Below are 21626 nucleotides of genomic sequence, written 5' to 3'. Positions count from 1 at the left end.
GACAGCAACATCAATAGTCTGATTGGCCTCCTATTCACCATTCCAGATGTTTATTATGATTCAGAGAACATGCAGAAGTCACTGTATGTTTACAGTGTCTCTCATTAAATATGACCGAACACATTCAACAGAATTAATTTTGATATGAGTGAATCTATGAGATCTAACTTGCATGGATTGCTGTATTATCAGAGGGGCATGTAAATGATGCTGTGTGAAGCATCTATGAAATATTTATTTATTTATTTTATTTGTTGTTTATTTGAATAGGGACAGATACAAAATAAACATAGATTATTACATAAAGAACAATCCGATGCATGTATCACAGTGTGTATAGCCATGGCTAATTCGCAACACCTGTCCCTAGAAGAGCTTTAACAGTCAAGATAATAAAAAAATAAAAAATAAAAAATAAAAAATAAAAATTACAGCGAATACAATGAAATGTCCAGAAACCAGTCAGCACCAATAAAGATACGTATAATAAATAAACAAATTCACTCGAACTCACACATGTACACATCACACCCAGCTATATGGCATGATCACACTGCTGCTGCTGTATGAACCAGGCTTTTGTTTGTTTTTTAAAGGTGGACAGTTTAGTTAAAGTCTTTATATTTGTAGGAAGCCAGTTCCACAGAAAAAAACATTTTGGGCAAAAGATGTTTTACAAAATGGAACTTTACAGTCTCCACATGTATACACAAATGTAGTGGCCAAAATCTGTCCAGAACAACCATTTCTAAGTGGAATGTATTTCTGATAATGCTGTTAATCAAAATAGACAATTTTTTTTATTTATTCTGTGTTTCACACAGAAATGTTTCTCCCTCTCTGTTTCTCTCTCTCTGTTTCTCTCTCTCTGTTTCTCTCTCTCTGTTTCTCTCTCTCTCTCTCTCTCTCTCTCTCTCTCTCAAACACACACACACACACACACACACACACACTCCATCTGTGCCAATGTGCTTCCATTTTTTTTTTTTTTAAATAGGAAGCCGACGGAAGGGATAGCAAACGTGAAAAATTCACGAAACCCGTTCAATAACAGTAAGCCGGTGACGTAACAGTTGAATAGTTCTTTCTCAAATTTTCTCGCCCGTCGATGCAAATCACAGCGCGATAATTTGCCTAGATAACACGTCGTTTTTGACAATAGTTTTGTTGTATAAAAAAATGAATCAAGTCGTTCAATAATCCTGAAAATAAAAACCCAAGAATCTACAAAACCCCAAAACACAATTTCAAAGGTGAGTTTTACAGTAAGTCACGTGTGCAACACAACATCCAGTCACCTGGCGAAAGGTTGGCGTCATTGGGTTTTCAGCCAATCAGACGAAAATCCCGCCCATGCAAAATCATCAGCGGAGTTAAAGTCCAAGCTCTGACAGTGACACACACCTGTGAAGTTACCTGTGGACAGTTTTCGTTTCGAAACCGTAACAAAGATGCACGTCTTCATCCCAGTTATAGTCTTTCTTCTTATCCCAAGTAAGTGTTTTAAAGAGAAGTGTGTTGACAGTTTCGGATCGTTATTACTTAGGCTACTTGATTAACCTACTTAAAGTGTAAATAAATATATTTTGACAGGTGCAGTTGAGATGTCGCAAGCGACAGGAGAGTTTCGTCTATGCTTTCTTGAATGGTCCAACGCGAGTAAAGTGAGAGTCAGCTGTAAGAAAGAAAATGACACGACCGACGCACAGATTGCACAGTACTGTAATGATTCGACTCAGAGCTGTCGAAAAATGAACAAGTCCGGAGTGTCACTGGAAAAGGACCAGGATAATAGATTATGTCTAACTATCACCAACAATAGTTATGCTTTGTGCGTCTGCGAAGCACAGGGTTTCATTGATAATGATGAGAAAAAGGAAAATTTTACTGTCGACTTTAACAACCGTAAGCAATTTCTTCAGTTTTTCCATTTTATGCAGACCAAGTAATTTCATTGTCAATTTTTGGCCATATATACCCAAACACACACAGCACAGCCAATGAAATGTGTTCATTATATCACAAAAAAAGTATAAGTTTAAATATGTGTTGCTTAGAAACACATGCCAAAATATTCTGTGATGAGTGATTGAACCAGTGACAGTTCTATCAGCTATCTCAAGGATATAGTGAGCAGTGATTTTACAGTAGCCTACAGTATTTTCTTTATTTAATAAGGTAGGCCTATGCATGTTTGGTTACTTCCTGTTTATCTGTGGTGTTCTCTTGAGTAGGTATACCTTCTGGTACATTAATCACTTGTGGCCATTACATATAAACTACCAGACCAAGCTGATTGAGTTTCATTCTGAGAGTGAATTGATTCGCAGTTTTGAACTCTTTAACTGTTTTTGTTCCTGTTGTTCTTTATAGAATCTACCAACACTTCACTCAGTGCTGGGGTTACTGATGCTTCACACTCATATATCTGGATAATTGCAATTTTGGCTACACTGGTAGTCCTATTTTTCCTCGTGTTATTAGGATGGTGCATTTGCAAAAAGGTAAGTACAGTCAAAATCTGTGTTGTTGAAGATTTTCATAAAGGAGTAGTTCACTCAAAAATGAAAATTGTCATCTTTTACTCCACCCTCATGTTGTTCCAAACTTTTATGACTTTCTTTCCTAAACGTTGAAAGACACTGTGAATGTGGACCCCAACTGACAAGCTTCAAAAAGAGCAACAAAAGTACAATTAATGTGCCATAAAAATGGTCCATACAACCATGTTATATTTCCAAGTTTCCTTAAGTCATATGTTCACTTAGTTTGAGGAAAGAGATGGAAGTTATTTCTGTGAAAAAAAAAAAACACACAAAAAAAACCACCTTTACTATTTCTCTCAAATCTCATTTACACTTTAAACATTCAAACATGACATTTGGTCATGGAATACCAGAACCAGTTACTTCAGAAGATTGAAAATATCATACGAGATGTGTGGACTGTTTTTTCTAGTACTTCTGTTGTCCTTTTTGGAGCTTGGTAGTTTGTGTCCCAGTCTACTTTCCCTATATGGAAAATAGCAGCCTGTGTTCTACGGAAGAGAGAAAGTCTTATAGGTTTGGAATTACAAAAAGGTGAGTAAATGTAAACAGAATTTTCATTTTTGGACAAACTATTCGTATCATTAATTAAAAGCATTGTTCAAGTTGTTTGTTCATTGTTTAAGTCCTAAAAATAAATGTAAAGGCCAATAGTGTCCTGTTATGGGAACAAAACAAGCCATGGAAATGACTAGGGATTGGTCAGGGATTTTAAATGAATTCAAAACTGTATTCCTTGTTAGTATGCTAGCATGGCGAGCAGATATTACACATAATTCAGCATTCATTACAAATCATTTCTCCAATATCTCCTCTTTTTCAAAGACGAGATGATTTTGTATTGTAGTTGAGGTCATGCAAACCTATTTCGAAACAGTTGTAACTTGAAACAACTCTTTAAAAGTTCAGTGTTACTGTCCAAAGCACTGAAAAGAGAACAATTGGCAGTGTGTTGAACTTGAAAAGAGATAAGAGCATTTGTGATCATCACCCAAGAAATTACTAAATCAGATTTATTAATGTACGTTTTAAACATTATAGAATATTTGTCCTTGCTTCAGGTGAAGTCCTCCAGGAAGAAGACTGGTGATCTAAATAGCACAGATGTAAGTATTATCATTTGCAAATGTGTATACAAAAACTGTTTTTATTTTTGGCACATGTCAGAGGTCTGACCAGCATTATCATTTCAGTTGCTCCTTAATTTGGGTGGAATAGTTCACCCAAAATAAAAATTACTATGTGAGAAATTTTTTAAGTTTTCAGAGTTTTAGAGTCAGTACTACATTAAAATATTATATATAATGTTGAATATAATGTATAATAATGCAATAGGGGAATATCTGTGTATAAATTGGCCTACATTATTTAAAATATATCTAGTCAGTGACAGAGAAACATATTCGTCTGAAATAATTCTGTATTTTCAGCTTCAGAATCATGAATATTTTTATTCTGGTGTCTCTATTGTCCTGTGCATTGGGTTTCCAGCACCAAGTCCAAGAATATTCATTTACACAATGTAATATCAAATTTATCAGTTTAATAAACAGTACATTTTTTGTTAACCTTTTATCATATGTCTTTGAGTATCGCAATAATATTGTATCGTGAGTTCAGTATTGTGATATGTATCGAATTGTGACATTAGGGTATCGTTACACCCCTACAAGATACTGTAATTAATTTCAAGACACATTTTTTTCCTTAAATGTTCGTATACTCACTGCTTGAGTATAGAGTATAGCTCTAGGAGTGTAATGTACACGCATTCAATTTGATACACAATACTGAACTCATGATACAGTACTCTTATGATATTTTAAACAAAGACAAAATATAGTAAATTGTAACTTTTATTTTAACAAAAAAATAATTTCTAAGACAAATGGGAAAAATGACAAAAGTACTGTTCATGACAGTGCTAAATTTGGTATTAAATCAGGGGTGGGCTTAAATTGGCTTAGACTTGGTCCTGGTCATCAAATGCACAGGGCAATGATGACACCAGAATAAAAATATTCATGATCCTACTTAGAGTAGGAGCTTATGTGTCTATCATAATTCTGCATTTTCAGCTGTGGCTAACTACATGCATTTAAAAAGTTTTAAATATTGTACATTTTAAAAAGTGTTGTCACTTATTGTGAATTAAAAAAGATTTAATGGCAGTTCATGAATATCCAGTAAAGTAATGAATTTTAATTAACTGACAAAATCAGACCTTTGACATCAAAACCAACAAATTGCATTAATATAATACAATATATTCATCATTATATATAGTATAATATATACTACCATTAAAACTCTGTAAACTTTTGCCTATTGTGAAATTTTAATATTTTGTGGCACAATATATTGTTACACCCCTACTACTTTTTAATGCATCTTGCTTGAAACAGTAAGTCTGTGTTGCTAGTTGTAAAACACTTTAAAGAGATCGCTTGATTAAACGTGTTAACCAGCATCTGTCCTGAATCTCAGCAGTGTTCTCAAATAACAGAGATGTGTGTTTAATATCTTTTTTTATATTTTTCATTTAATTATTTGTTTGTCAAGTGTCTTTGTGTGTTGAAGTGGAACTATAACACATTGCTGACCTGGAGCTACTTAAAAGTAATTTAGTTATATAAAATTAGACTGCTAGTAGCCTAAGTTTTACATTAAAATAACTGAACACGCAGAACACGTTTGGCAGGGTCTAGTGTCCTTTCCGTAATTCAGCCTCAGGGTGGTGCTCTAATGCTGATTGGCCGGCTCTATATACATTTACATAACATTTAGTCATTTAGCAGACACCTTTATCCAAGCGACTTAAAAATGAGGACTAAATTAAGCGAGTCATCGTGAAGAGGCAAAAACAACACAAGAAGTGCTCAAAATTCAAAGTTCAGGCATTGCTCAGAGTAGCATAAGCCAGATAAGAGAGGATTAAAGGAAGAGGAAAGGTGTTTTTTTTTTAAACAATTTTATGAGGTTAAGTGCTCACGGAAGAGATGAGTTTTCAGTTGTCTTATATATACATATATAGGCCTGTATCTTAGAATGCACACCTTAATGTTGCATTTATTGTGTTTTGGTTTTAATTATAATGTTACCAGTTGTGGAAAAATTCAGGAGAGGAAAACAAAGCCACATTGATTCTCAGAACGATTAACCAAGTAACCAGGAGAATCTATTATATAAGTTCTTTAACAGAAACTTCAGTAAAAATGAGCGATGCAGTCTCATATCTGCCCATTTTCCTCTCAATTAGGGCACGCTGCATTTTCATTTTTAACCACAGACTTAAATAGAAAAATGTGGGGCACTGTTGAGCTTGACAACCTCTGCCCCGCTTACTACAATCATTACATAGCACCAACTTTTCTGCTGAAGCCATGCGCTAAAATTCAATATATCCATATTACTTTATGACTTAAAATAGTCTTGAAACTGAAAAATATCTGAATAATGCTGAATACATTTACGAGTTAACAATTTAGCATTGAATTAGTTTATATAAAGAGTTCTATATTTTCAAGCTGATGATGTTTCATTAAAGAAAGTTCGGGAGGAATCAATCCAATCAACTTGTCATCAACAATAACCATGTCTATCAGCATGAGAGGAAGCATATGTATTAATTTAGTCGACCTATATTCCTCTACAGTTTTCAGCATCCCTCCACCACCCTGACTCCTCACTAGGGATGGGTATCATTAAGGTTTTAACAGGATTACTACTCTTACCGATTACTCCATATCGATCCGGTACTTTAACGGTATTCTTATCGGTTCTTTTTGTTATATTAAAAAAAAAGGAAAAACAAATAATTTAGAACATAATTAATATTGCTTTATATTTTGAAATGTAAAATAAATATCTATAGCAAAAGAAAAAGCAATGCTTTAACAAATAAAACATGTATGTTATGCAGAAGGGTGCAGGCTTTTGTGTTTTATATACAGAAGACATAAACAAAGTACAAACACATGGTAAAAAAAAAAAGTATACAATAAAACAAATATACAAATTATATACCCAGTGCTTTAATTTCAGTAATGTCTACTGACATTACTGTTCAGGAGTAATATGGGCTAAAAAGACATCTGATAAAGTCAGATGTAAAATAACACTGCATAGTTTATCATAGATAGATTAAAGCTTATAAAAGCCAAAATTATTCATTCAAGAGCTGTGACTGATTTTCTCTTTGCCTTTTGTTATTTGATTCACATTAATGGAGCAATCGTCAGGTGTATTAGACTGCTGCCACTTTAAGACCAGATGCAGATCTAATCATTATTACGCATAATATTTTCTCCCAACTATTTACGCCCAAATTTAAGACATAAACTGTATTTAAGTGAATAAACGGTTTACGTGAATCTCCAAGACGGCCATTTTGACATATTTGTGTGTATATTTGATCGTTTAGATGCGCACACGAAGCCCAAAATATAAGTTGCTTGTCTCGTTGCGGTGTGTTTCGGAGCGCGCACCGCATTTGGAACAGCGCCTATTGCGTCAATTTTGGTACTTTTAATAGCCTTTTATTATCAAATGTGTCCCGCAGTTTAGCAACAGTATAAACAACATTTTACAACAATCACCGATCGTGCAGATTCTGACGTTACGTTTGGGTTTTAGGGAGAAATGACAGCGCACCGCTGTGAAGGGAAGAAGTTGCGCTGGAGAGAATGCGGCTTAGAAAATAAATATCTTCTTTTTTATAATCATTGGAAGCCAAAATCTAAATCTAAAATAAAATTAGTGTAATATCAGAGATCTAAAGTGTAACTTGTTTGAATGTTTAGTTCTGTCCTCATCGTCACTCATTAAGCAGGGCTGTTGTGTTGTGCTCGCCGTGGCTCCGCGTGAAAGATCTCTCTCTCTCTCTCTCACACACACACATTCTCTCTTTAGTACAAATGCACCACAGACAAATGGTTCAATATTATAGAAGTGGCTGGCGAGATTAAATTTGCAAGATAATAATTACTTAATAGCAATAATAAATAGTATGTGTACTTTCTTAATTTCTCCAGTATAACGAGCTTATCGATCCAGCGGTCTTTCATAATTCAGCACCGGGGCCCGTTTAATACCGGGTTTCGGTACCCATCCTTACTCCTCACTCTTGGCTTGTTCTTCCACAGCCAGGAATACGGGGGGGGAGTACTCTGGGTTCGGGCCGAATACCGAGCCCGGAGCCCTGTCCTCGGACAGCACGCCAAATATGCATAACATTTATTCTGTCTGACTTATTTGTAAGTGTGAATATTTTGGTAACACACTGTATTTGAAGCAGAAAGCTGTCTTGGGAACAGCTTCTTTCACAGCTTAATGCATTTTTAATAACTCTTTTTAATATCAAGCACGTCCAGAAGTTTAGTAGACTGCAATTTACAACAATCATGTTAACTTGTTTGTACATCAAATAGTTTTTTTTTTGGGAGGGACGTAAACACATCGCTGTAAAGGAATGAAACGTGCTCTGGATTTCTAACAAAAGCCCCTTTCACACAGCGCTTTGAACCCGGGAAATTGCCGGCAAATTGCCAGAACGCCTTCTGTGTGAACGCAAACACGACCCGGGATCGATGCCGGGTTGGGGACCTAGTAACTTTAACGTGTTCAGTCCCAGAACGCGCGCTGTGTGAACAAAAGCCGTAATAATGCTGTGTCGTAGTGATGGCGCTGAAGCCGGGATCGTTCGCCAGCTGTGAAACGGTACGCAATGCGCAAGTTTATGATCGAATCAGAGAACAAAATGCACAAGCGTGGTTTCTCGAGAGAGAAATTGCAGCTCATAAGCAAACTTAAGACCCTGCTGAGACATTACGTCACGTGTCTTCACGGGATTTTTACGGGTTGTGTGTGAACGCACTCTCTGATTCCGGAAAATTACTGGCAGTGTGAATGAACCTAAATCAAACGAACCCGGGTCAAATCCTGGGTCACTTTATCCGTGTATTTTCCAGAATCTCTGTGTGAAAGGGGCTTAACAAACAACATAAAGTGAGCGAAACATAATGAGGCACAATAGTAATGTTTTCTTGATTATCTTGTGTTCATCATTGTTGGAACCCAAATAAAAAACAAAACAGCCCTAGTTGAGAATTTTGTTGCTGAATTTTCTTACTTAATGTGTTGTGTTTGTATTTACATGCAACCAGCAGCGGGACTTTGAGATGGAAGAGAGGGGAGAGATTGTGGCAAAACCAGACAATAGAGTGAGGTTTGAGAACGAAGTGATGGAAGAGAACGGAGAGACGTTAGAAAATGGAGATTTGGAAGAGAACAAAGCGTTGAAAGAGAACGGAGAGACGTTAGAAAATGGAGATTTGGAAGAGATCGAAGCGTTGAAAGAGAACGGAGAGACAGTGGCCCAGAATGGACGACAGGGAAGAAGGAAGAATGTGAACAGATGGCTGACACAGGTAAGTTTCTACCACAAATACAATGTTTGTAAGTATATCAGAACATTACGTAACACTGTGACATTTTGATATCATAAAGCAGGGATGGGCAACTCCTGGAGGGCCACTGTCCTGCAGAGTTTAGCTTCAGCCCTGATAAAAACTCACCTGCCTGTATCTATTTAATTAGGGTTGGAGCTAAACTCTGCAGGACAGTGGCCCTCCAGGACCGGAGTTGCCTATCCCTGTCATAAAGGATGTGTCTGTCTTTGCCCCTTGGCCCACACTGCTAAATGTGAAGTTTTTTTTTTCTTCACAGGTCAAGATTAAGACAAAAGTAACTCATCGTGCCACTTCAAACCTAAGTTAAGTTAATACAATCCATCTGATTTTAAAAATGCTGACGATGCTGAATAATCGGGCCATGCATGTAGCCTATTGTGAAATGAAAGACGGCGAATATGAAACGTGAAATCGTGAATGTACCCACGCCAGCGGTCGCACTCTCGATGAGAAGCACCTTATGGGAAGTCACGCCACGTCTTTAAAGTGGAATGACGAACAGCGAATCCGAAAAGCTTGTGAACCCACGGCGTCGGTCGCACTGGACGAGGAGCTCTGCTGAGTACCATGGCACATCTTTAAAATGATACGACGAACAGCGAATCCGAAAAGCTTGTGAACCCACGGCGTCGGTCGCACTGGACGAGGAGCTCTGCATCGAGTACCATGGCACATCTTTAAAATTATATGACGAACAGCGAATCCGAAAAGCTTGTGAACCCGCGGCGTCGGTCGCACTGGACGAGGAGCTCTGCATCGAGTACCATGGCACATCTTTAAAATTATACGACGAACAGCGAATCCGAAAAGCTTGTGAACCCGCGGCGTCGGTCGCACTGGACAAGGAGCTTGAAGATTGATAATTAATATTAATGTATTTTTGTTGCCTAAATAAAGTCTTAAATTAGATTTACTGTTTGGATTTACTGTTTGGATTGCTAAACGCGAGTAAAGAATATGGAAGGCCATAAAGACTAGGTTATTGGTAAACATAAATATTAACCTAGTCCAAAAGGCAAAGGGGAAGGTGTTGGTGCAGTTTATATTAGTATTTTCAGTATTACTCAGAGGTCTGGTTTTAAGGACAATTCTTTTGAAGTGATGGTACTTTATATTAGCCCTGGGCGATAAAGTGGTGTAGATATTTATCAATGGTATACCTTTATTGATAATGATAGTATTTTTTTAGATATAGACCTTAGCCTTGCATCTTTTCAGCGCTGTGCTCGTTGTGTTCTGTATTTCCACAGCATGAAGATAAGATCTTACAGATTTATGAATGAAGCGCTCGTTTTAAAATCTTCCTGGTCTACTCACGTTTGTTATGACATCCACTTAAAAATTACAATGCTCATGATAACTTTTGTTAACTACAGTACAATAAGTAAACCCACTTCACCAGGTAATTACTCTTCGACAGCGAGCGACCGCAAAAACGGAAGTTCAAACTCAAAATTCTAAAGATGTCTGCGCTTGTTTCTCTGGCACATAAGGTCTATAATGCTCGTTAGTTTCACTTAAATACATTAAAATGTAAATAGACATTAATCCACAAAACAAGTTTAGTTCCCTGGATCATAAACAGCCTATCATATGCCTTGATAAAGTGCTACGAGTGACAAGTAAAGTCACTTTGCAGTGGGGTTTGTTTGCCATGTGACATCAGAACACACGAACACAGGCGAAAATGACTGCCGGCTATGAGGAGATTGTTAACAAAAAAGGACATGGATTAATCTAACAGTCTATCACACAGCAGAAATAATCGTGACAACAGCCAGTCAGTGCGTGTCGCTAATAAGTCTGCATGTTTCTCTGTGTGAATGAGTGTAATAGTTTACATAAACTCAAACACGCATGTAACAGTGTTTTCAGCATCTGCGTTTTTAAAATGGAGCATAGCTGGAAGAAAACAAAACTACAGGTATTTCACCATTTTTCAGCCTCAAAAAATGCAACTTGATCTTGGAGAGTTAACTATATAGATCAATCCCTTTTCTGTCAAAAATACTAGAAAAAGTTATATCTTCACATTCACACTACTAAAATGCAGCATCTAGAGATCTTACTAGAACCAGGAAGTATGACCATATTACCAGTGTTTGTCAACACTGCATTGGCAATACTATTTAATATTGCATACCACCAAAGGCCAGCAGTGTGACGTAGTGCTGAGCATCTATTTCACGCTGAATGCTAAGCGCTTGGCGTTTTTTTCCGGATGCCAAGAGTTGAAAAATTTTCAACTTAAGGTAAATGCAGCGCTCGTCACTGTCACTTTTTTACCACTGCCATTCAATCACAGTGGAGGAGGGGCGGAACAAATACCACACTGACCTACCCCCACATCCTGCTTGTACAACGTTAACATGCGACAACGGTAACAACAACAAGTACAACAATGGAACAAAATCATTTAAATCAAGAACCAGAGCAACTACTTTACATTGTATCTACATTTTAATTTTCAGAAATGCAAAATCAGATACTAATAACAGTTCCTTGGCCTAAGTGGTTTAGCTCTGGCCATGTTGATAATAACTAGAATACAAAATTCATGGTAGATGCCTATGGTAACTGGGTTGTTACATCAAAAGAGGAATGGCACAGATGCTAATATTAGTCTGTCTATCTCTCTCACCCTTTTCCCGAGGTTACCATAGTCAACCGGATCCAGTCCGTATCCAGACCAGATGGTGGAGTAGTGCCGAGAGGAAACACAGAACTTCACGGCCAGCAAAGACCTCCTTGACTAGACAAGTCCTCAGCTCAGATCCTTATGCCCAGGTATGAACACGTCATTCTAGGACCAGTTAGAACTGATCCAAAGCAGTTTTAACAAGTAGCAAGATCATTGCCAACATCCATTGATAAGCCAGTTGTCTACTGCTGGGTTAACGGCAGATCTACTTTCATGTTTCAGCCTGCTGGACTGTAACTCTTACTTTTCCACCAGATGCCAGCGTGACGTATACTGATCTTCAAGCAGAAGAAGCTGGATGCAAAATGTCTTAAAAATATCAGTGCACATAGTTCGGCTTAAATCACACTGTGTTCATTTATTTAGGCCAGAGGAGAACTGGCCCCCCCGACTGAGCCTGGTTTCTCCCAAGGTTTTTTCTCCATTACTGTCACTTTATGGAGTTTGGTTCCTTGCCACTGTCGCCTATGGCTTGCTCAGTTGGGGCGTAAATGACTGATATTCAGTCAGAATATTAGTCAGAAGGCACTAAAACTAACAAAACTAACTGAATTAATAACACTATTGTCTTCTGTAGAGCTGCTTTACAGCGGACAAGTTCACATAATGGATTTTGCAACATCTACACTGTTATCTTCTGTGAAGCTGCTTTGAAACAGTCTGTATTTATAAAGCACTATATAAATAAATGTGAAGACTAAATGTACTAAATTATTTTCAGATTTTATAAACTGATATTAACTTAACGCTTGCAGACATTTGTAGTTACAACCTGTTTTTTTAATGCAGTTTTAGTTGTTTGGTTTAGTTGACCTTTGTGTAAAGCTTGCCATTTTTGTTTATAATAGTCTCTTCTGATTCTGCTTTGTGTTTGTATTTTGGTTTCTCGTTTATAATATTTGTACATACTTTGTAAATACTTGTAAATATTGGTGTGTAGGGTTTCCGATGCCATTTATTTTAGTTGCTTTTTTCTTTGTCTCTGTTTAAAGTGTTTGGTAGGTAGAGAAGATACATTTCTTCTTCTTTTTTCTTTTTTTAAAGGAGGGGTATGTGATTTGCAAAACGGCCGGCAGATTTTGAAAATACACAACTCAAATGGTCCTACCTTCTTTCCTTTGACTCCACCCATTCAAAGAACATGGACATGGATGGGGGGATGGGGGTATGGTACGACCGTTTGATTGACGCACTTACTGTCCAATGATTCTAGGTGGTCTTGGAAATGATTGGCTGGAGTTTTTCGAGTCCTGCCCGTTCCACAGATGATTAAATTGCTTAATTTTTATTTCAGTGCTTCTAACTCAGTGGCTGTAAGTGGGTTAGGAATAGGATTTTAAGTGATTTTGAAAAAATGGCCAAAAAAGAGAATTACATACCCCACCTTTAAGTAAAGGCAGGGTTGAGTTTGTGGTTTTGTTTATTGTTTTGGCCTTATCGGAACCTGAAGTTTTTCCCATTTTAAAGTTTTCTTTTCTTCATTGTAATAAATCACTGCAAGCTAAGCCTGTGTGTTTAAGACGGTTTTCTTTGCAGCCAGTCCCTAGACGGGGTGCAACAGTAATTAAAAAATATATATATCTTGAAAAAAGAATATGTTGTGAGCTTGATAATTTTTGATTATTGAATATGTGAATATATCAAGATAATGGGACTAGATTTTTATTCTCTAAAAAAATAAGCATTGCTATGAAGTTCTAGTGTGTTGGAAAACTGATAACTTTTTTTATTGTACTATAGCTGAAAATATATCTCAACAACAAGTACAATTATTAATCATTCTCCAAATATAGCAAAAGGACAGGTCAGAAAGATTCTTCTTACAAGTACTCAATTCTGTAGCATTTATTTATTAGTATTGTTCTATTAAGCCTCACAATGCTGAAATCCTAAAAGATTGCAAGTCACTGCAGAACACAAACCACTAGACCACTTCCTACTCCTCTGTCCAACAATATTATTATTTTAAAGAAGAAGAGCCTATTGGTGTGCATTCTCATAAATGTGATATAGGTGCTGCAAATAGGTTTGTACCACAGTACATTTTTTCAGTCTCTTAACTCATCAAAACTCCAGTGACCTTTATTCATGGTGTTAATAACTGAAAGTCAATGTGAGTTACCTTAAATTAGGCCAAACTGACTAGTTTTGGACTATTTAATAAATTGTACGTTGTTTTCTGTACATGAAACCTGAACGTACATGGATCCAAAAGGCACAATTGAATATAATATATTTGCATTATGTTATAAAATATCAAAACAATTGACAAAACAAGCAAACTTTCCAGTCTGAATATTTCACAAAAATCAAGACTTTTCGAGCACACTGTAATGCCAAATAAACCTACTAAACACTTGGCATCTCAATGCAGAAAAACATTAACCTGAAAATTTTTCCTTTGTCACATTTGCACTGCTTACATGGGAATTATTTTGAGAGCCAAAAACATTTTGGTACAAATGAAAAGCTTGCTAGCACTGCAAATTTGAAAAATTGATAAATAAAGTACCATATGCACAACTCTAAATGACATGTTGATTGCTCTCATGGAGGTATCATCATCATCATCATCATCACACAGAAGCAGCAGCTCTTCTCTGAACTGAGCAGATCCTCACATGATCAACCAGAAATACAACAGTGGCGATTCCCACCAGACCAGACAGAACCAGTCGAATCAGAGCCTCAGTGCCGCCACAATGATCCAGACAATCTGAAACAGAAGAGATTATTCATAAACATCAGTCATATTAAATGTCTTTGTTTGTGGAAAAACATAAGCTGCACAGAGGTCACTGTGGCAGGAAGAGAGTTTTGTGGTAAATGAGTTTCCATACCTTGTCGTTGGCAGATCTCTTTCATGTGAAGACGGACGCTCTTATTGCTCACTGGATTTGCAGTCATGCAGCTGTAGATCTCTGAATCATTACAATGAAGCTCTAATGGTAAACTGAGGATGATGCTGAGATCAGGATTGCTGGTCTGGTTCATCATTTCACTCCATTTATACCATGAGATGGACACGTCTCGATCATTTCTCACAGAGCAGAGCACAGAGCAGAAATCTCTGTTTGGGTCTTCAGGCTCTTCTGGTGGTTGTGATGTATCTGGCAGACATTGATATAAAATCACTGTTTTGAAATCAAACTAGTCTTCATGAGTTTATTAAGTATAATTATTTTCCAAATAATCTCCTGTTTATCTAGTATAATGAAAGTGAGCAGATTCTGGTCTGGAGTGTTGTGGACCATACAGAACAAGAACAACATCCGAGCTTCATTCCAGAGAAGTGTGCATAATAATTAAGCTTCTCATGGAGGATTTTTATAAAGTTTTTCAAAGGGCAACTATTTAAATATGTTTTTTATTTAATGACAATCAGAATATTCAGTGACAATATCAGAGCACCATTCATGCAGGCTTGGTGCATTAACCTTGTAACCTTATCATATATGATACATCAGGCTTTTATGGCTCATACAGTATGATATAGTGAGAATATGAAGCTCACACTTGAGGGGGAAAAAACACCTCAATTTTATTCAAAGGCCAAAACTCAGCAAAAAAAATGCAATTTGGTCCAGATGCTGATATTTATATGGCCATATTTATATGGATTTAAATATGATAGTTTGTAATGTAAATCAATGAATTTTTTTTTATAACATACTTGCATAAAATGCATATAAATATCAGTCGTCTGCCAATAATATGTCTTAGTAAGATGATATTTAAATGCTTAGTTTTATGATTAAATCTCTAAGTTTAAAACATAATGCAATACAATATAATGATGATTCCTAGACAGCAACATAGTTTCGGCCCAGATTCAGCCTACATCTGGTACACATGGATTTCACACGGCCCAGATGTGGGCCGGATCTGGGCCGACACTATTGTTGCTGTCTGGGTTGACAGAAGAACAAATAAACCCTCCTCAAAAACCTGATGGATCATGTGATACTCATTTTTAAAGTGTTTTTACAATTATACTAAAAGACTTTTACTTGCTAAAAAAGTCTAAACTATCAATCAGACGACTGAAGGCATTTAGTAGATTGTGTACAACATTTTTGATCATGTAGATAATTAAGAGGCCTAAGAAATTATTGTATCAAATATGATACATATGCTTTTTAAGGTTAAGATGTCGACTCAGCTCAACCATTGTTGTACGTCATTTATTGGTATTCGCATAACTTTGAGTAATGATGTTCCAGAGGTCTCTGCATCAGAGTTTGCTCTGCCTTGCCTGCTGAAATACATGTAAATGTATATATAGGAAAACAATGAGACTCACCATGATCATGGATTGAACTGACCGATGAGGCAGCGCTGATGAACGGCACAGAAACTGGTGCTTCAGGGAAAGAGAATGATCCGGGTTACTTGACTGTAACCCTGTTCCCTGAAAATGCGGAACAAGATGCTGCACTGCCTAGCACATTGGGAACGTCTTTAATCGTGACCAGCTGTGAATATAGTGTGTAACACGTCAATAGAATTGACCCGGAGGTATTAATAGCCTCGGTCGGTGACGTCACGGCGCGCACCCGTGACACAAGGCTATAAATATATGAGCCACAGGTGCATCGTCAGGATATTTTGTCCGAAGAGCAGTCCTGGGACATCTTCAGCACGGCAATGCAGCGCAGCATCTCTTTCCGCTTTTTTTTTAACTGTAACCTGGATCGTTCCCTTTCAAAAGCTACAATTTGATGCTGCGCTGCTTAGCGCATTGGGAACGAGAATACCCATGCCGCCGTGCTTGAAAGTGTCTGGACCCTTTACGGTTGTGTAGGTGTGCTCACAAGAACGCAAGAAGGCCCTAGACATTAGCTTGAAATGTCGACTCAAGGACATGACAGCCCGGAGTGGCATGAACAAACTATAAAATTTTATGAATGTGTGCGGTGAGGACCAGCCTGCCATATCACAAACCAGAGCAGTAGAGGAGGTGACCCCCCTGGTGGACTGAGCCTTTAGACCCATTGGCGGAACTTGACCGCGCGCCTCATAGGCAAAAGCATCCCTGACCCAATGTGATATGGTCTGCTTGGTGGCGGCCGTCCCCCTGTTACTGCCCCCATAACAGACGAACAATTGCTTTGACTTACGCCACTTACTTGGCTAGTGCGATGGATGTAGGCCTGAAGAGCACAGACTGGACACAGTCTGTAAGATCTCTCCTGCTCCGGCGTTGTGAACGGCGGAGGGCAGAAGGTCTCAAGGGTGACCGGATGTATGGGGAAAGATTAAGCAGGATGATGAGATCGACAGAGCCTGCATATCCCTGGTTGTTTTTAAAGAAGTTATAGCCAATAGAAAAACCATCTTTAGGGTCAGAAGTTTGTCAGACGCTGACTCTAGAGGTTCAAAGGGGGTCTCAACCAGACCCTCGAGGACTATAGCTAAGTCCCATGAAGGGATCTTGGTTCTTACAGGCGGCCTGAGTCGTCTGGCCCCACGAATGAAGCGAGCGAGCAAAGGATGTCTCCCGAGTGACGCCCCGTCAACAAAAGCATGGCAAGCCGAAAGAGCGGCCACATAAGCCCTGAGATTGGAGAGGCATGTGCCTGTCGACAACTTTTCCTGCAGGAAGTCCAGAACTGAAGCAATCTGGCAGTTGACCAGATCTGCATTATGTGCTGTGAACCACCTTTCAAAGATACCCCATTTACTGGCGTAACTCTTTCTAGTGGAGGAGGCCCTTGCACTTAGAATGGTCTCAATAGCGTTAGGCGAAAGCCCAGTGTCGCTCATCCAAACATGAAGGTTCCACAGGTGGGGCCTGGGATGGAGTATCGTGCCATCCACCTGAGACAGAAGGTCCCTCCTCTCCGGAATCAACCACGGCGAGCCGTCAAGGAGAGATATTATCTCCGAGAACCATACTCTGTTCGGCCTACGTGGCGCTATCAGTTATAGGCAAGACCTTTGAATAGCGAACTCTGGCTAGAACTCCCGGGAGCAGAGATACTGGAGGATCTGCCTCGCTATTCTGTTCAGATTGCGTGAGCGGAGACCTCCCTGGTGATTTATGTAAGAGACTGCTGCTGTGACACCCGCACTAGGACATGACAATCTCACAACTGAGGGAGAGAAAGTATTTCAGGGCCAGAAATACAGCCATCAGCTCGAGGCAGTTGATGTGCCAATCGAACTGATGACCCTCCCATTCCCCTTGAGCAGGACGACCACTTAAGACCGCTCCCCAGCCCATCAGGGAGGCGTCTGTCATTAGCATTCTGCGATGGCAAGACGCACCTAAAGTGGGACCCAAGGCAAGGAACCAGGGTCTGAACCACGTAGAAAGGGAACAAAGCCGCAGTGCGTAACCCTTACCATAAACATGGATTTTAGAAAGTGCAAGAAGCACTCAGCGTGTGCTCTTACCTTTATTTGCCCTTGGGGATTGCATAGATGAAATCCCCCGGTTTTGAGCCACAACTGAAGTAGTCTCATGTGCAAAATGCCCAGAGGGATCACTGTGGACGCAGCTGCCATGAGACCTATGTAATGTCCTGACCTAGCCAGATGTTACTTAGGGTGTTTAAAATTGGTCTTAGCACAAGCGGGAGACAGTTGTGCCCCCGATGGTGACAGAGTCCAATTTAACCCCAAGCATGTTACCCTCTGGGCGGGAGAGAGAACGCTCTTCTTGGCGTTGCATCTCAGCCCCATAGAGAGAAGATGAGCGGAGATCGATCTCGATGTCGAAATGCAAGCTCTTGAGACTGGGCCAGTATCAGCCAATCGTCTATGTAACATGGCTAGGTCGAATGGAGGGACCCGATATTGGTAAGCTTCACCACTAAAAGCAAACCTTGTGTTGTGGCAATATTTCTATATGAAAGTATGTGTCCTTCAGATCGATCGTGTCTTTACAGTTAACATCTTGAACTTGAGTGCTTTGACTGTACGGTTTAAGCCTCAAAGATCTAAGATTGGACGCAACCCCCCATCCTTCTTGGGAACCAGGAAGTATCTGCTGTAATAGCCCGACTCTCTCTCTGGGAGAGGAACATGTTCTGTGGCCTCTTTGCTCAGCAGAGATTGTAGCTCTTGTGACAGTACATGCTCCAGTTCCAGTCTCACGGAAGTGGATACCACGCTGTTGAAACGCGGAGGACGGCAAATAAATTGAATTCTGTATCCTATCTGTACTGTGCTTAATACACACACAGAAAAGCCTGGCAGAAGTTTCCACGCTGCCAGACTCTCTGAGAGTGGTATCAATTTTAACACTTCCTTTTGAGGGGATGTTAGATGTTCCTTTTTCTTTCACTTGTCAGAGTGTAGAGGAAAAAGAGAGATTTTTCTGCACACTGCCTAGCAAAAACTCCTAACAAGATCTGTAGCAGATATAAAGAGGTAAGAGAAGTTTTCTTGATGCACACATACACAGAATGGTCTCTGAAGACAAAATATCCTGACGATGCACCTGTGGCTCATCTATTTATAGCCTATACAAATATTTTGCGTGCCGGTGATATCACCAACCGAGGCTATTAATACAATTCTATGGACGTGTTACGCACTATATTCACAGCTGGTGACGATTAAAGACGTTCCCAATGCGCTAAGCAGTGCATCATCGATTGTAGCTTTTGAAAGGGAACACACAGAAATCACACTGGAGAGGGCAGTTTCAGGTAATAATGAGATCTGGGGCCAGCTTCACAAAAGTCTTAAGAAAGAATTTAAGGCATTTCTTATATGCAAGTTCAAACATCTTGTTTTTTCTTATGGAAATGAGAGGCTTTGGTTTATCTGATTGTATGAATGGTCTTGTTGAAGACTTGCTGAAATACTCAATGAAATATAGAGTTGTTACAGAATTTCAACAAGCAAATGTCACTTCACCCAATTATAACAGATTATTGTTTACAATGTCAATTATCAGTTTCACTTTAGAGTACTTATGCACATCCCTTGTTATATATTATGTGTTATGTATTCATACTTAATTTATTTAAAAAAAAAAGTTAATTAAACAGCTTTGAGAATTTCAGACAAATCTGAGTTTATCTGAACTTTAACAGGCGGTTTCCCCGGACAGAGATGAAGCCTAATCCTAGATTTAAATGGCCTTTTAAACCAGATTAACAAAAACTTGCTTTCTCTGTCATGGTTTTAAATAGTCCTATAGTCTAGAGCTGAAATTAACTTTCATGTGATGTGTAAGCCTGATTCTGAAATGCAAACTGAGGCAACACTAAATGATCAAACATTATTAGATTCTTAACACTCAAGATGAATATTTTACTCTAAGTGTCTCTATATATACTGGCCCAGAACGTGACACACTAGTATTTAGTCTTGTATTGGCTGTAGCTAAAACTTACCATATACATCAACTCTGAATGTTCTCCTAGAGATGAAGTCATTGATGGTGAGTTCAAGCTTATAAAGTCCAGATTCACTGGCGCTGATGTTCCAGATGGTCAGTGATCCGGTCTGTGTGTCGAGCTGCGTTCTGTCAGCGAGTCTCTTATGAAGCGATACTTTACTCTGATACATCTGTGCTATTCGGGTGGTTTGGCTGCCACTTGTAAAAAAGCCACATTGTTTCATCCTCTCCTTTTAGTTCAGGAACTCCTGTTTGCAGAGTCAGATCGTCTCCCTCCATCACTGTCTTTAACTCATGCCACTCACCATTCACCAGACCTGAAACAATATGAATGAGGGTTAAACATGAGTTACACTGAGAGCTAGTAAATAAGAAAACTTTCTTCAACAAAACATGGAACAAGGTTCTGAATGCAGTGATTGGACGAATGTTTTTCGGTCCTGAGACTTCCCAGAAGATATATGTTCATGTTTTAATGTTTAGACCATTTCTATTATTGATTGCTATTAGGATGTGAAGAGAGTTTTAACCAGTATAACAAAAACTGTTGATAAAACAAATTGCCTTCCCTCCCTTTAAATGATATTCGGCTAAACACTGATGCTGGCAAAATTTCAGAGTTGTATTTCTAGATCTTATTGCTGCTTTTGATACTGTTGACCACAATATACTCCTCAACAGAATGGGAAAATGGGTCGGCCTGTCTGAGATGGTGCTTAGATGCTTCAGGTCATATTTAGAAGGCAGAGGATATTTGTGAGCATAAGCATAAGCAGTTATGAATCTGACTGGACTGCTGAACACACAAAGTTCAATCTTTGCACCTCTACTGTTCAGTTTGTATATGCTCTCACTAGGCCATATTATTCAAAACAACAATATTGCTTATCACATTAATGCAGAAGACACTCAGATCTAGATTTATCGCCAAGTGATTCAGTCCCAATCCCATAGACTCCCTGTGCCAATGTTGAAATGAAATTAACAGCTGGATGTGCCAAAAATGTTCTTCAGTCAAATAAATACGAAACAGAGGTTATTGTATTTGCCAATAAAGATGAAGTATAAAAGGTGAATGAATACTTTGACTCCAGGAGTCTAGAAACTAAACATGAAGTCATGAATCTCAATGTCATCCTGGATTCTGATCTTAGTTTCAGAAGATACATCAAAACCAGAACTAATCCAGCCTACTACATCTAAACAACATAGTATGAATCAGATCTTCTGTGCCCAAACAAGACCTTGAGAAGCTTATTCATGCATTTATTACATGCAGGGTATATTACTGCTTATATTAAGTGAGATTAGTATCGATAGATACCTTTGAGTCCAGATTAAAAAGTTTCTGTTTCTGCACTGTACCGATCGCACTGCACTGATAAAATCCTCTCTTTTTTTTATGTCCCTCATATTCATTTTAATCTAATTTTAACAAATATAATGTTTTATGAATGCTATTTTTTTATTCTGTAAAGTGCTTTGAATTACCTGAAGACTAAAAAATTTACTGTTTAATGTTATGTATTTGTATTATTTTTCTTTATTCATAA

The 21626-nt window shown here is 38.4% G+C and overlaps 2 protein-coding genes across 2 annotated transcripts; one reads left to right on the top strand and one right to left on the bottom strand.

Moving 5' to 3' along the window:
- The first annotated feature begins 1370 nt into the window (after positions 1-1370).
- On the top strand, positions 1371-13302 carry LOC311072803 (uncharacterized protein). Its single transcript, XM_084098083.1, has 7 exons — positions 1371-1494; positions 1594-1905; positions 2374-2504; positions 3608-3652; positions 8711-8974; positions 9273-11803; positions 11973-13302. Exons 1-6 carry the CDS (start codon positions 1452-1454, stop codon positions 9321-9323), a joined length of 846 nt encoding a protein of 281 aa, XP_083954209.1. The 5' UTR covers positions 1371-1451; the 3' UTR covers positions 9324-11803; positions 11973-13302.
- A 991-nt stretch (positions 13303-14293) lies between these two features.
- LOC311072804 (uncharacterized protein) lies at positions 14294-20387 on the bottom strand (the record flags this gene model as incomplete). Its single annotated transcript, XM_084098084.1, has 4 exons — positions 20069-20387; positions 16021-16080; positions 14558-14827; positions 14294-14433 (listed from the first exon to the last, which is right to left on the bottom strand). The coding sequence occupies exons 1-4, from the start codon at positions 20295-20297 to the stop codon at positions 14294-14296; spliced, it is 699 nt and encodes a 232-aa protein (XP_083954210.1). The 5' UTR covers positions 20298-20387.
- Positions 20388-21626: the final 1239 nt, after the last annotated feature.

This window comes from Abramis brama (assembly GCF_963993115.1).
Source record: "Abramis brama genome assembly, chromosome: 22".
In the NCBI taxonomy this organism is placed as follows: Eukaryota; Metazoa; Chordata; class Actinopteri; order Cypriniformes; family Leuciscidae; genus Abramis; species Abramis brama.
Note: the sequence above shows the minus strand (reverse complement) of the source record. Positions and strands in the feature narration are given on the sequence as shown.

What these genes read in the sequence shown, in the direction of transcription:
- LOC311072803 (XM_084098083.1), top strand. Translation starts at nt 1,452, where the DNA reads ATGCACGTCTTCATCCCAGTTATAGTCTTTCTTCTTATCCCAA. An exon ending in TACTGTCGACTTTAACAACC is followed by an intron (nt 1,906 to 2,373) that starts GTAAGCAATTTC and finishes TGTTCTTTATAG; the next exon opens with AATCTACCAACACTTCACTC. An exon ending in GTGATCTAAATAGCACAGAT is followed by an intron (nt 3,653 to 8,710) that starts GTAAGTATTATC and finishes ACATGCAACCAG; the next exon opens with CAGCGGGACTTTGAGATGGA.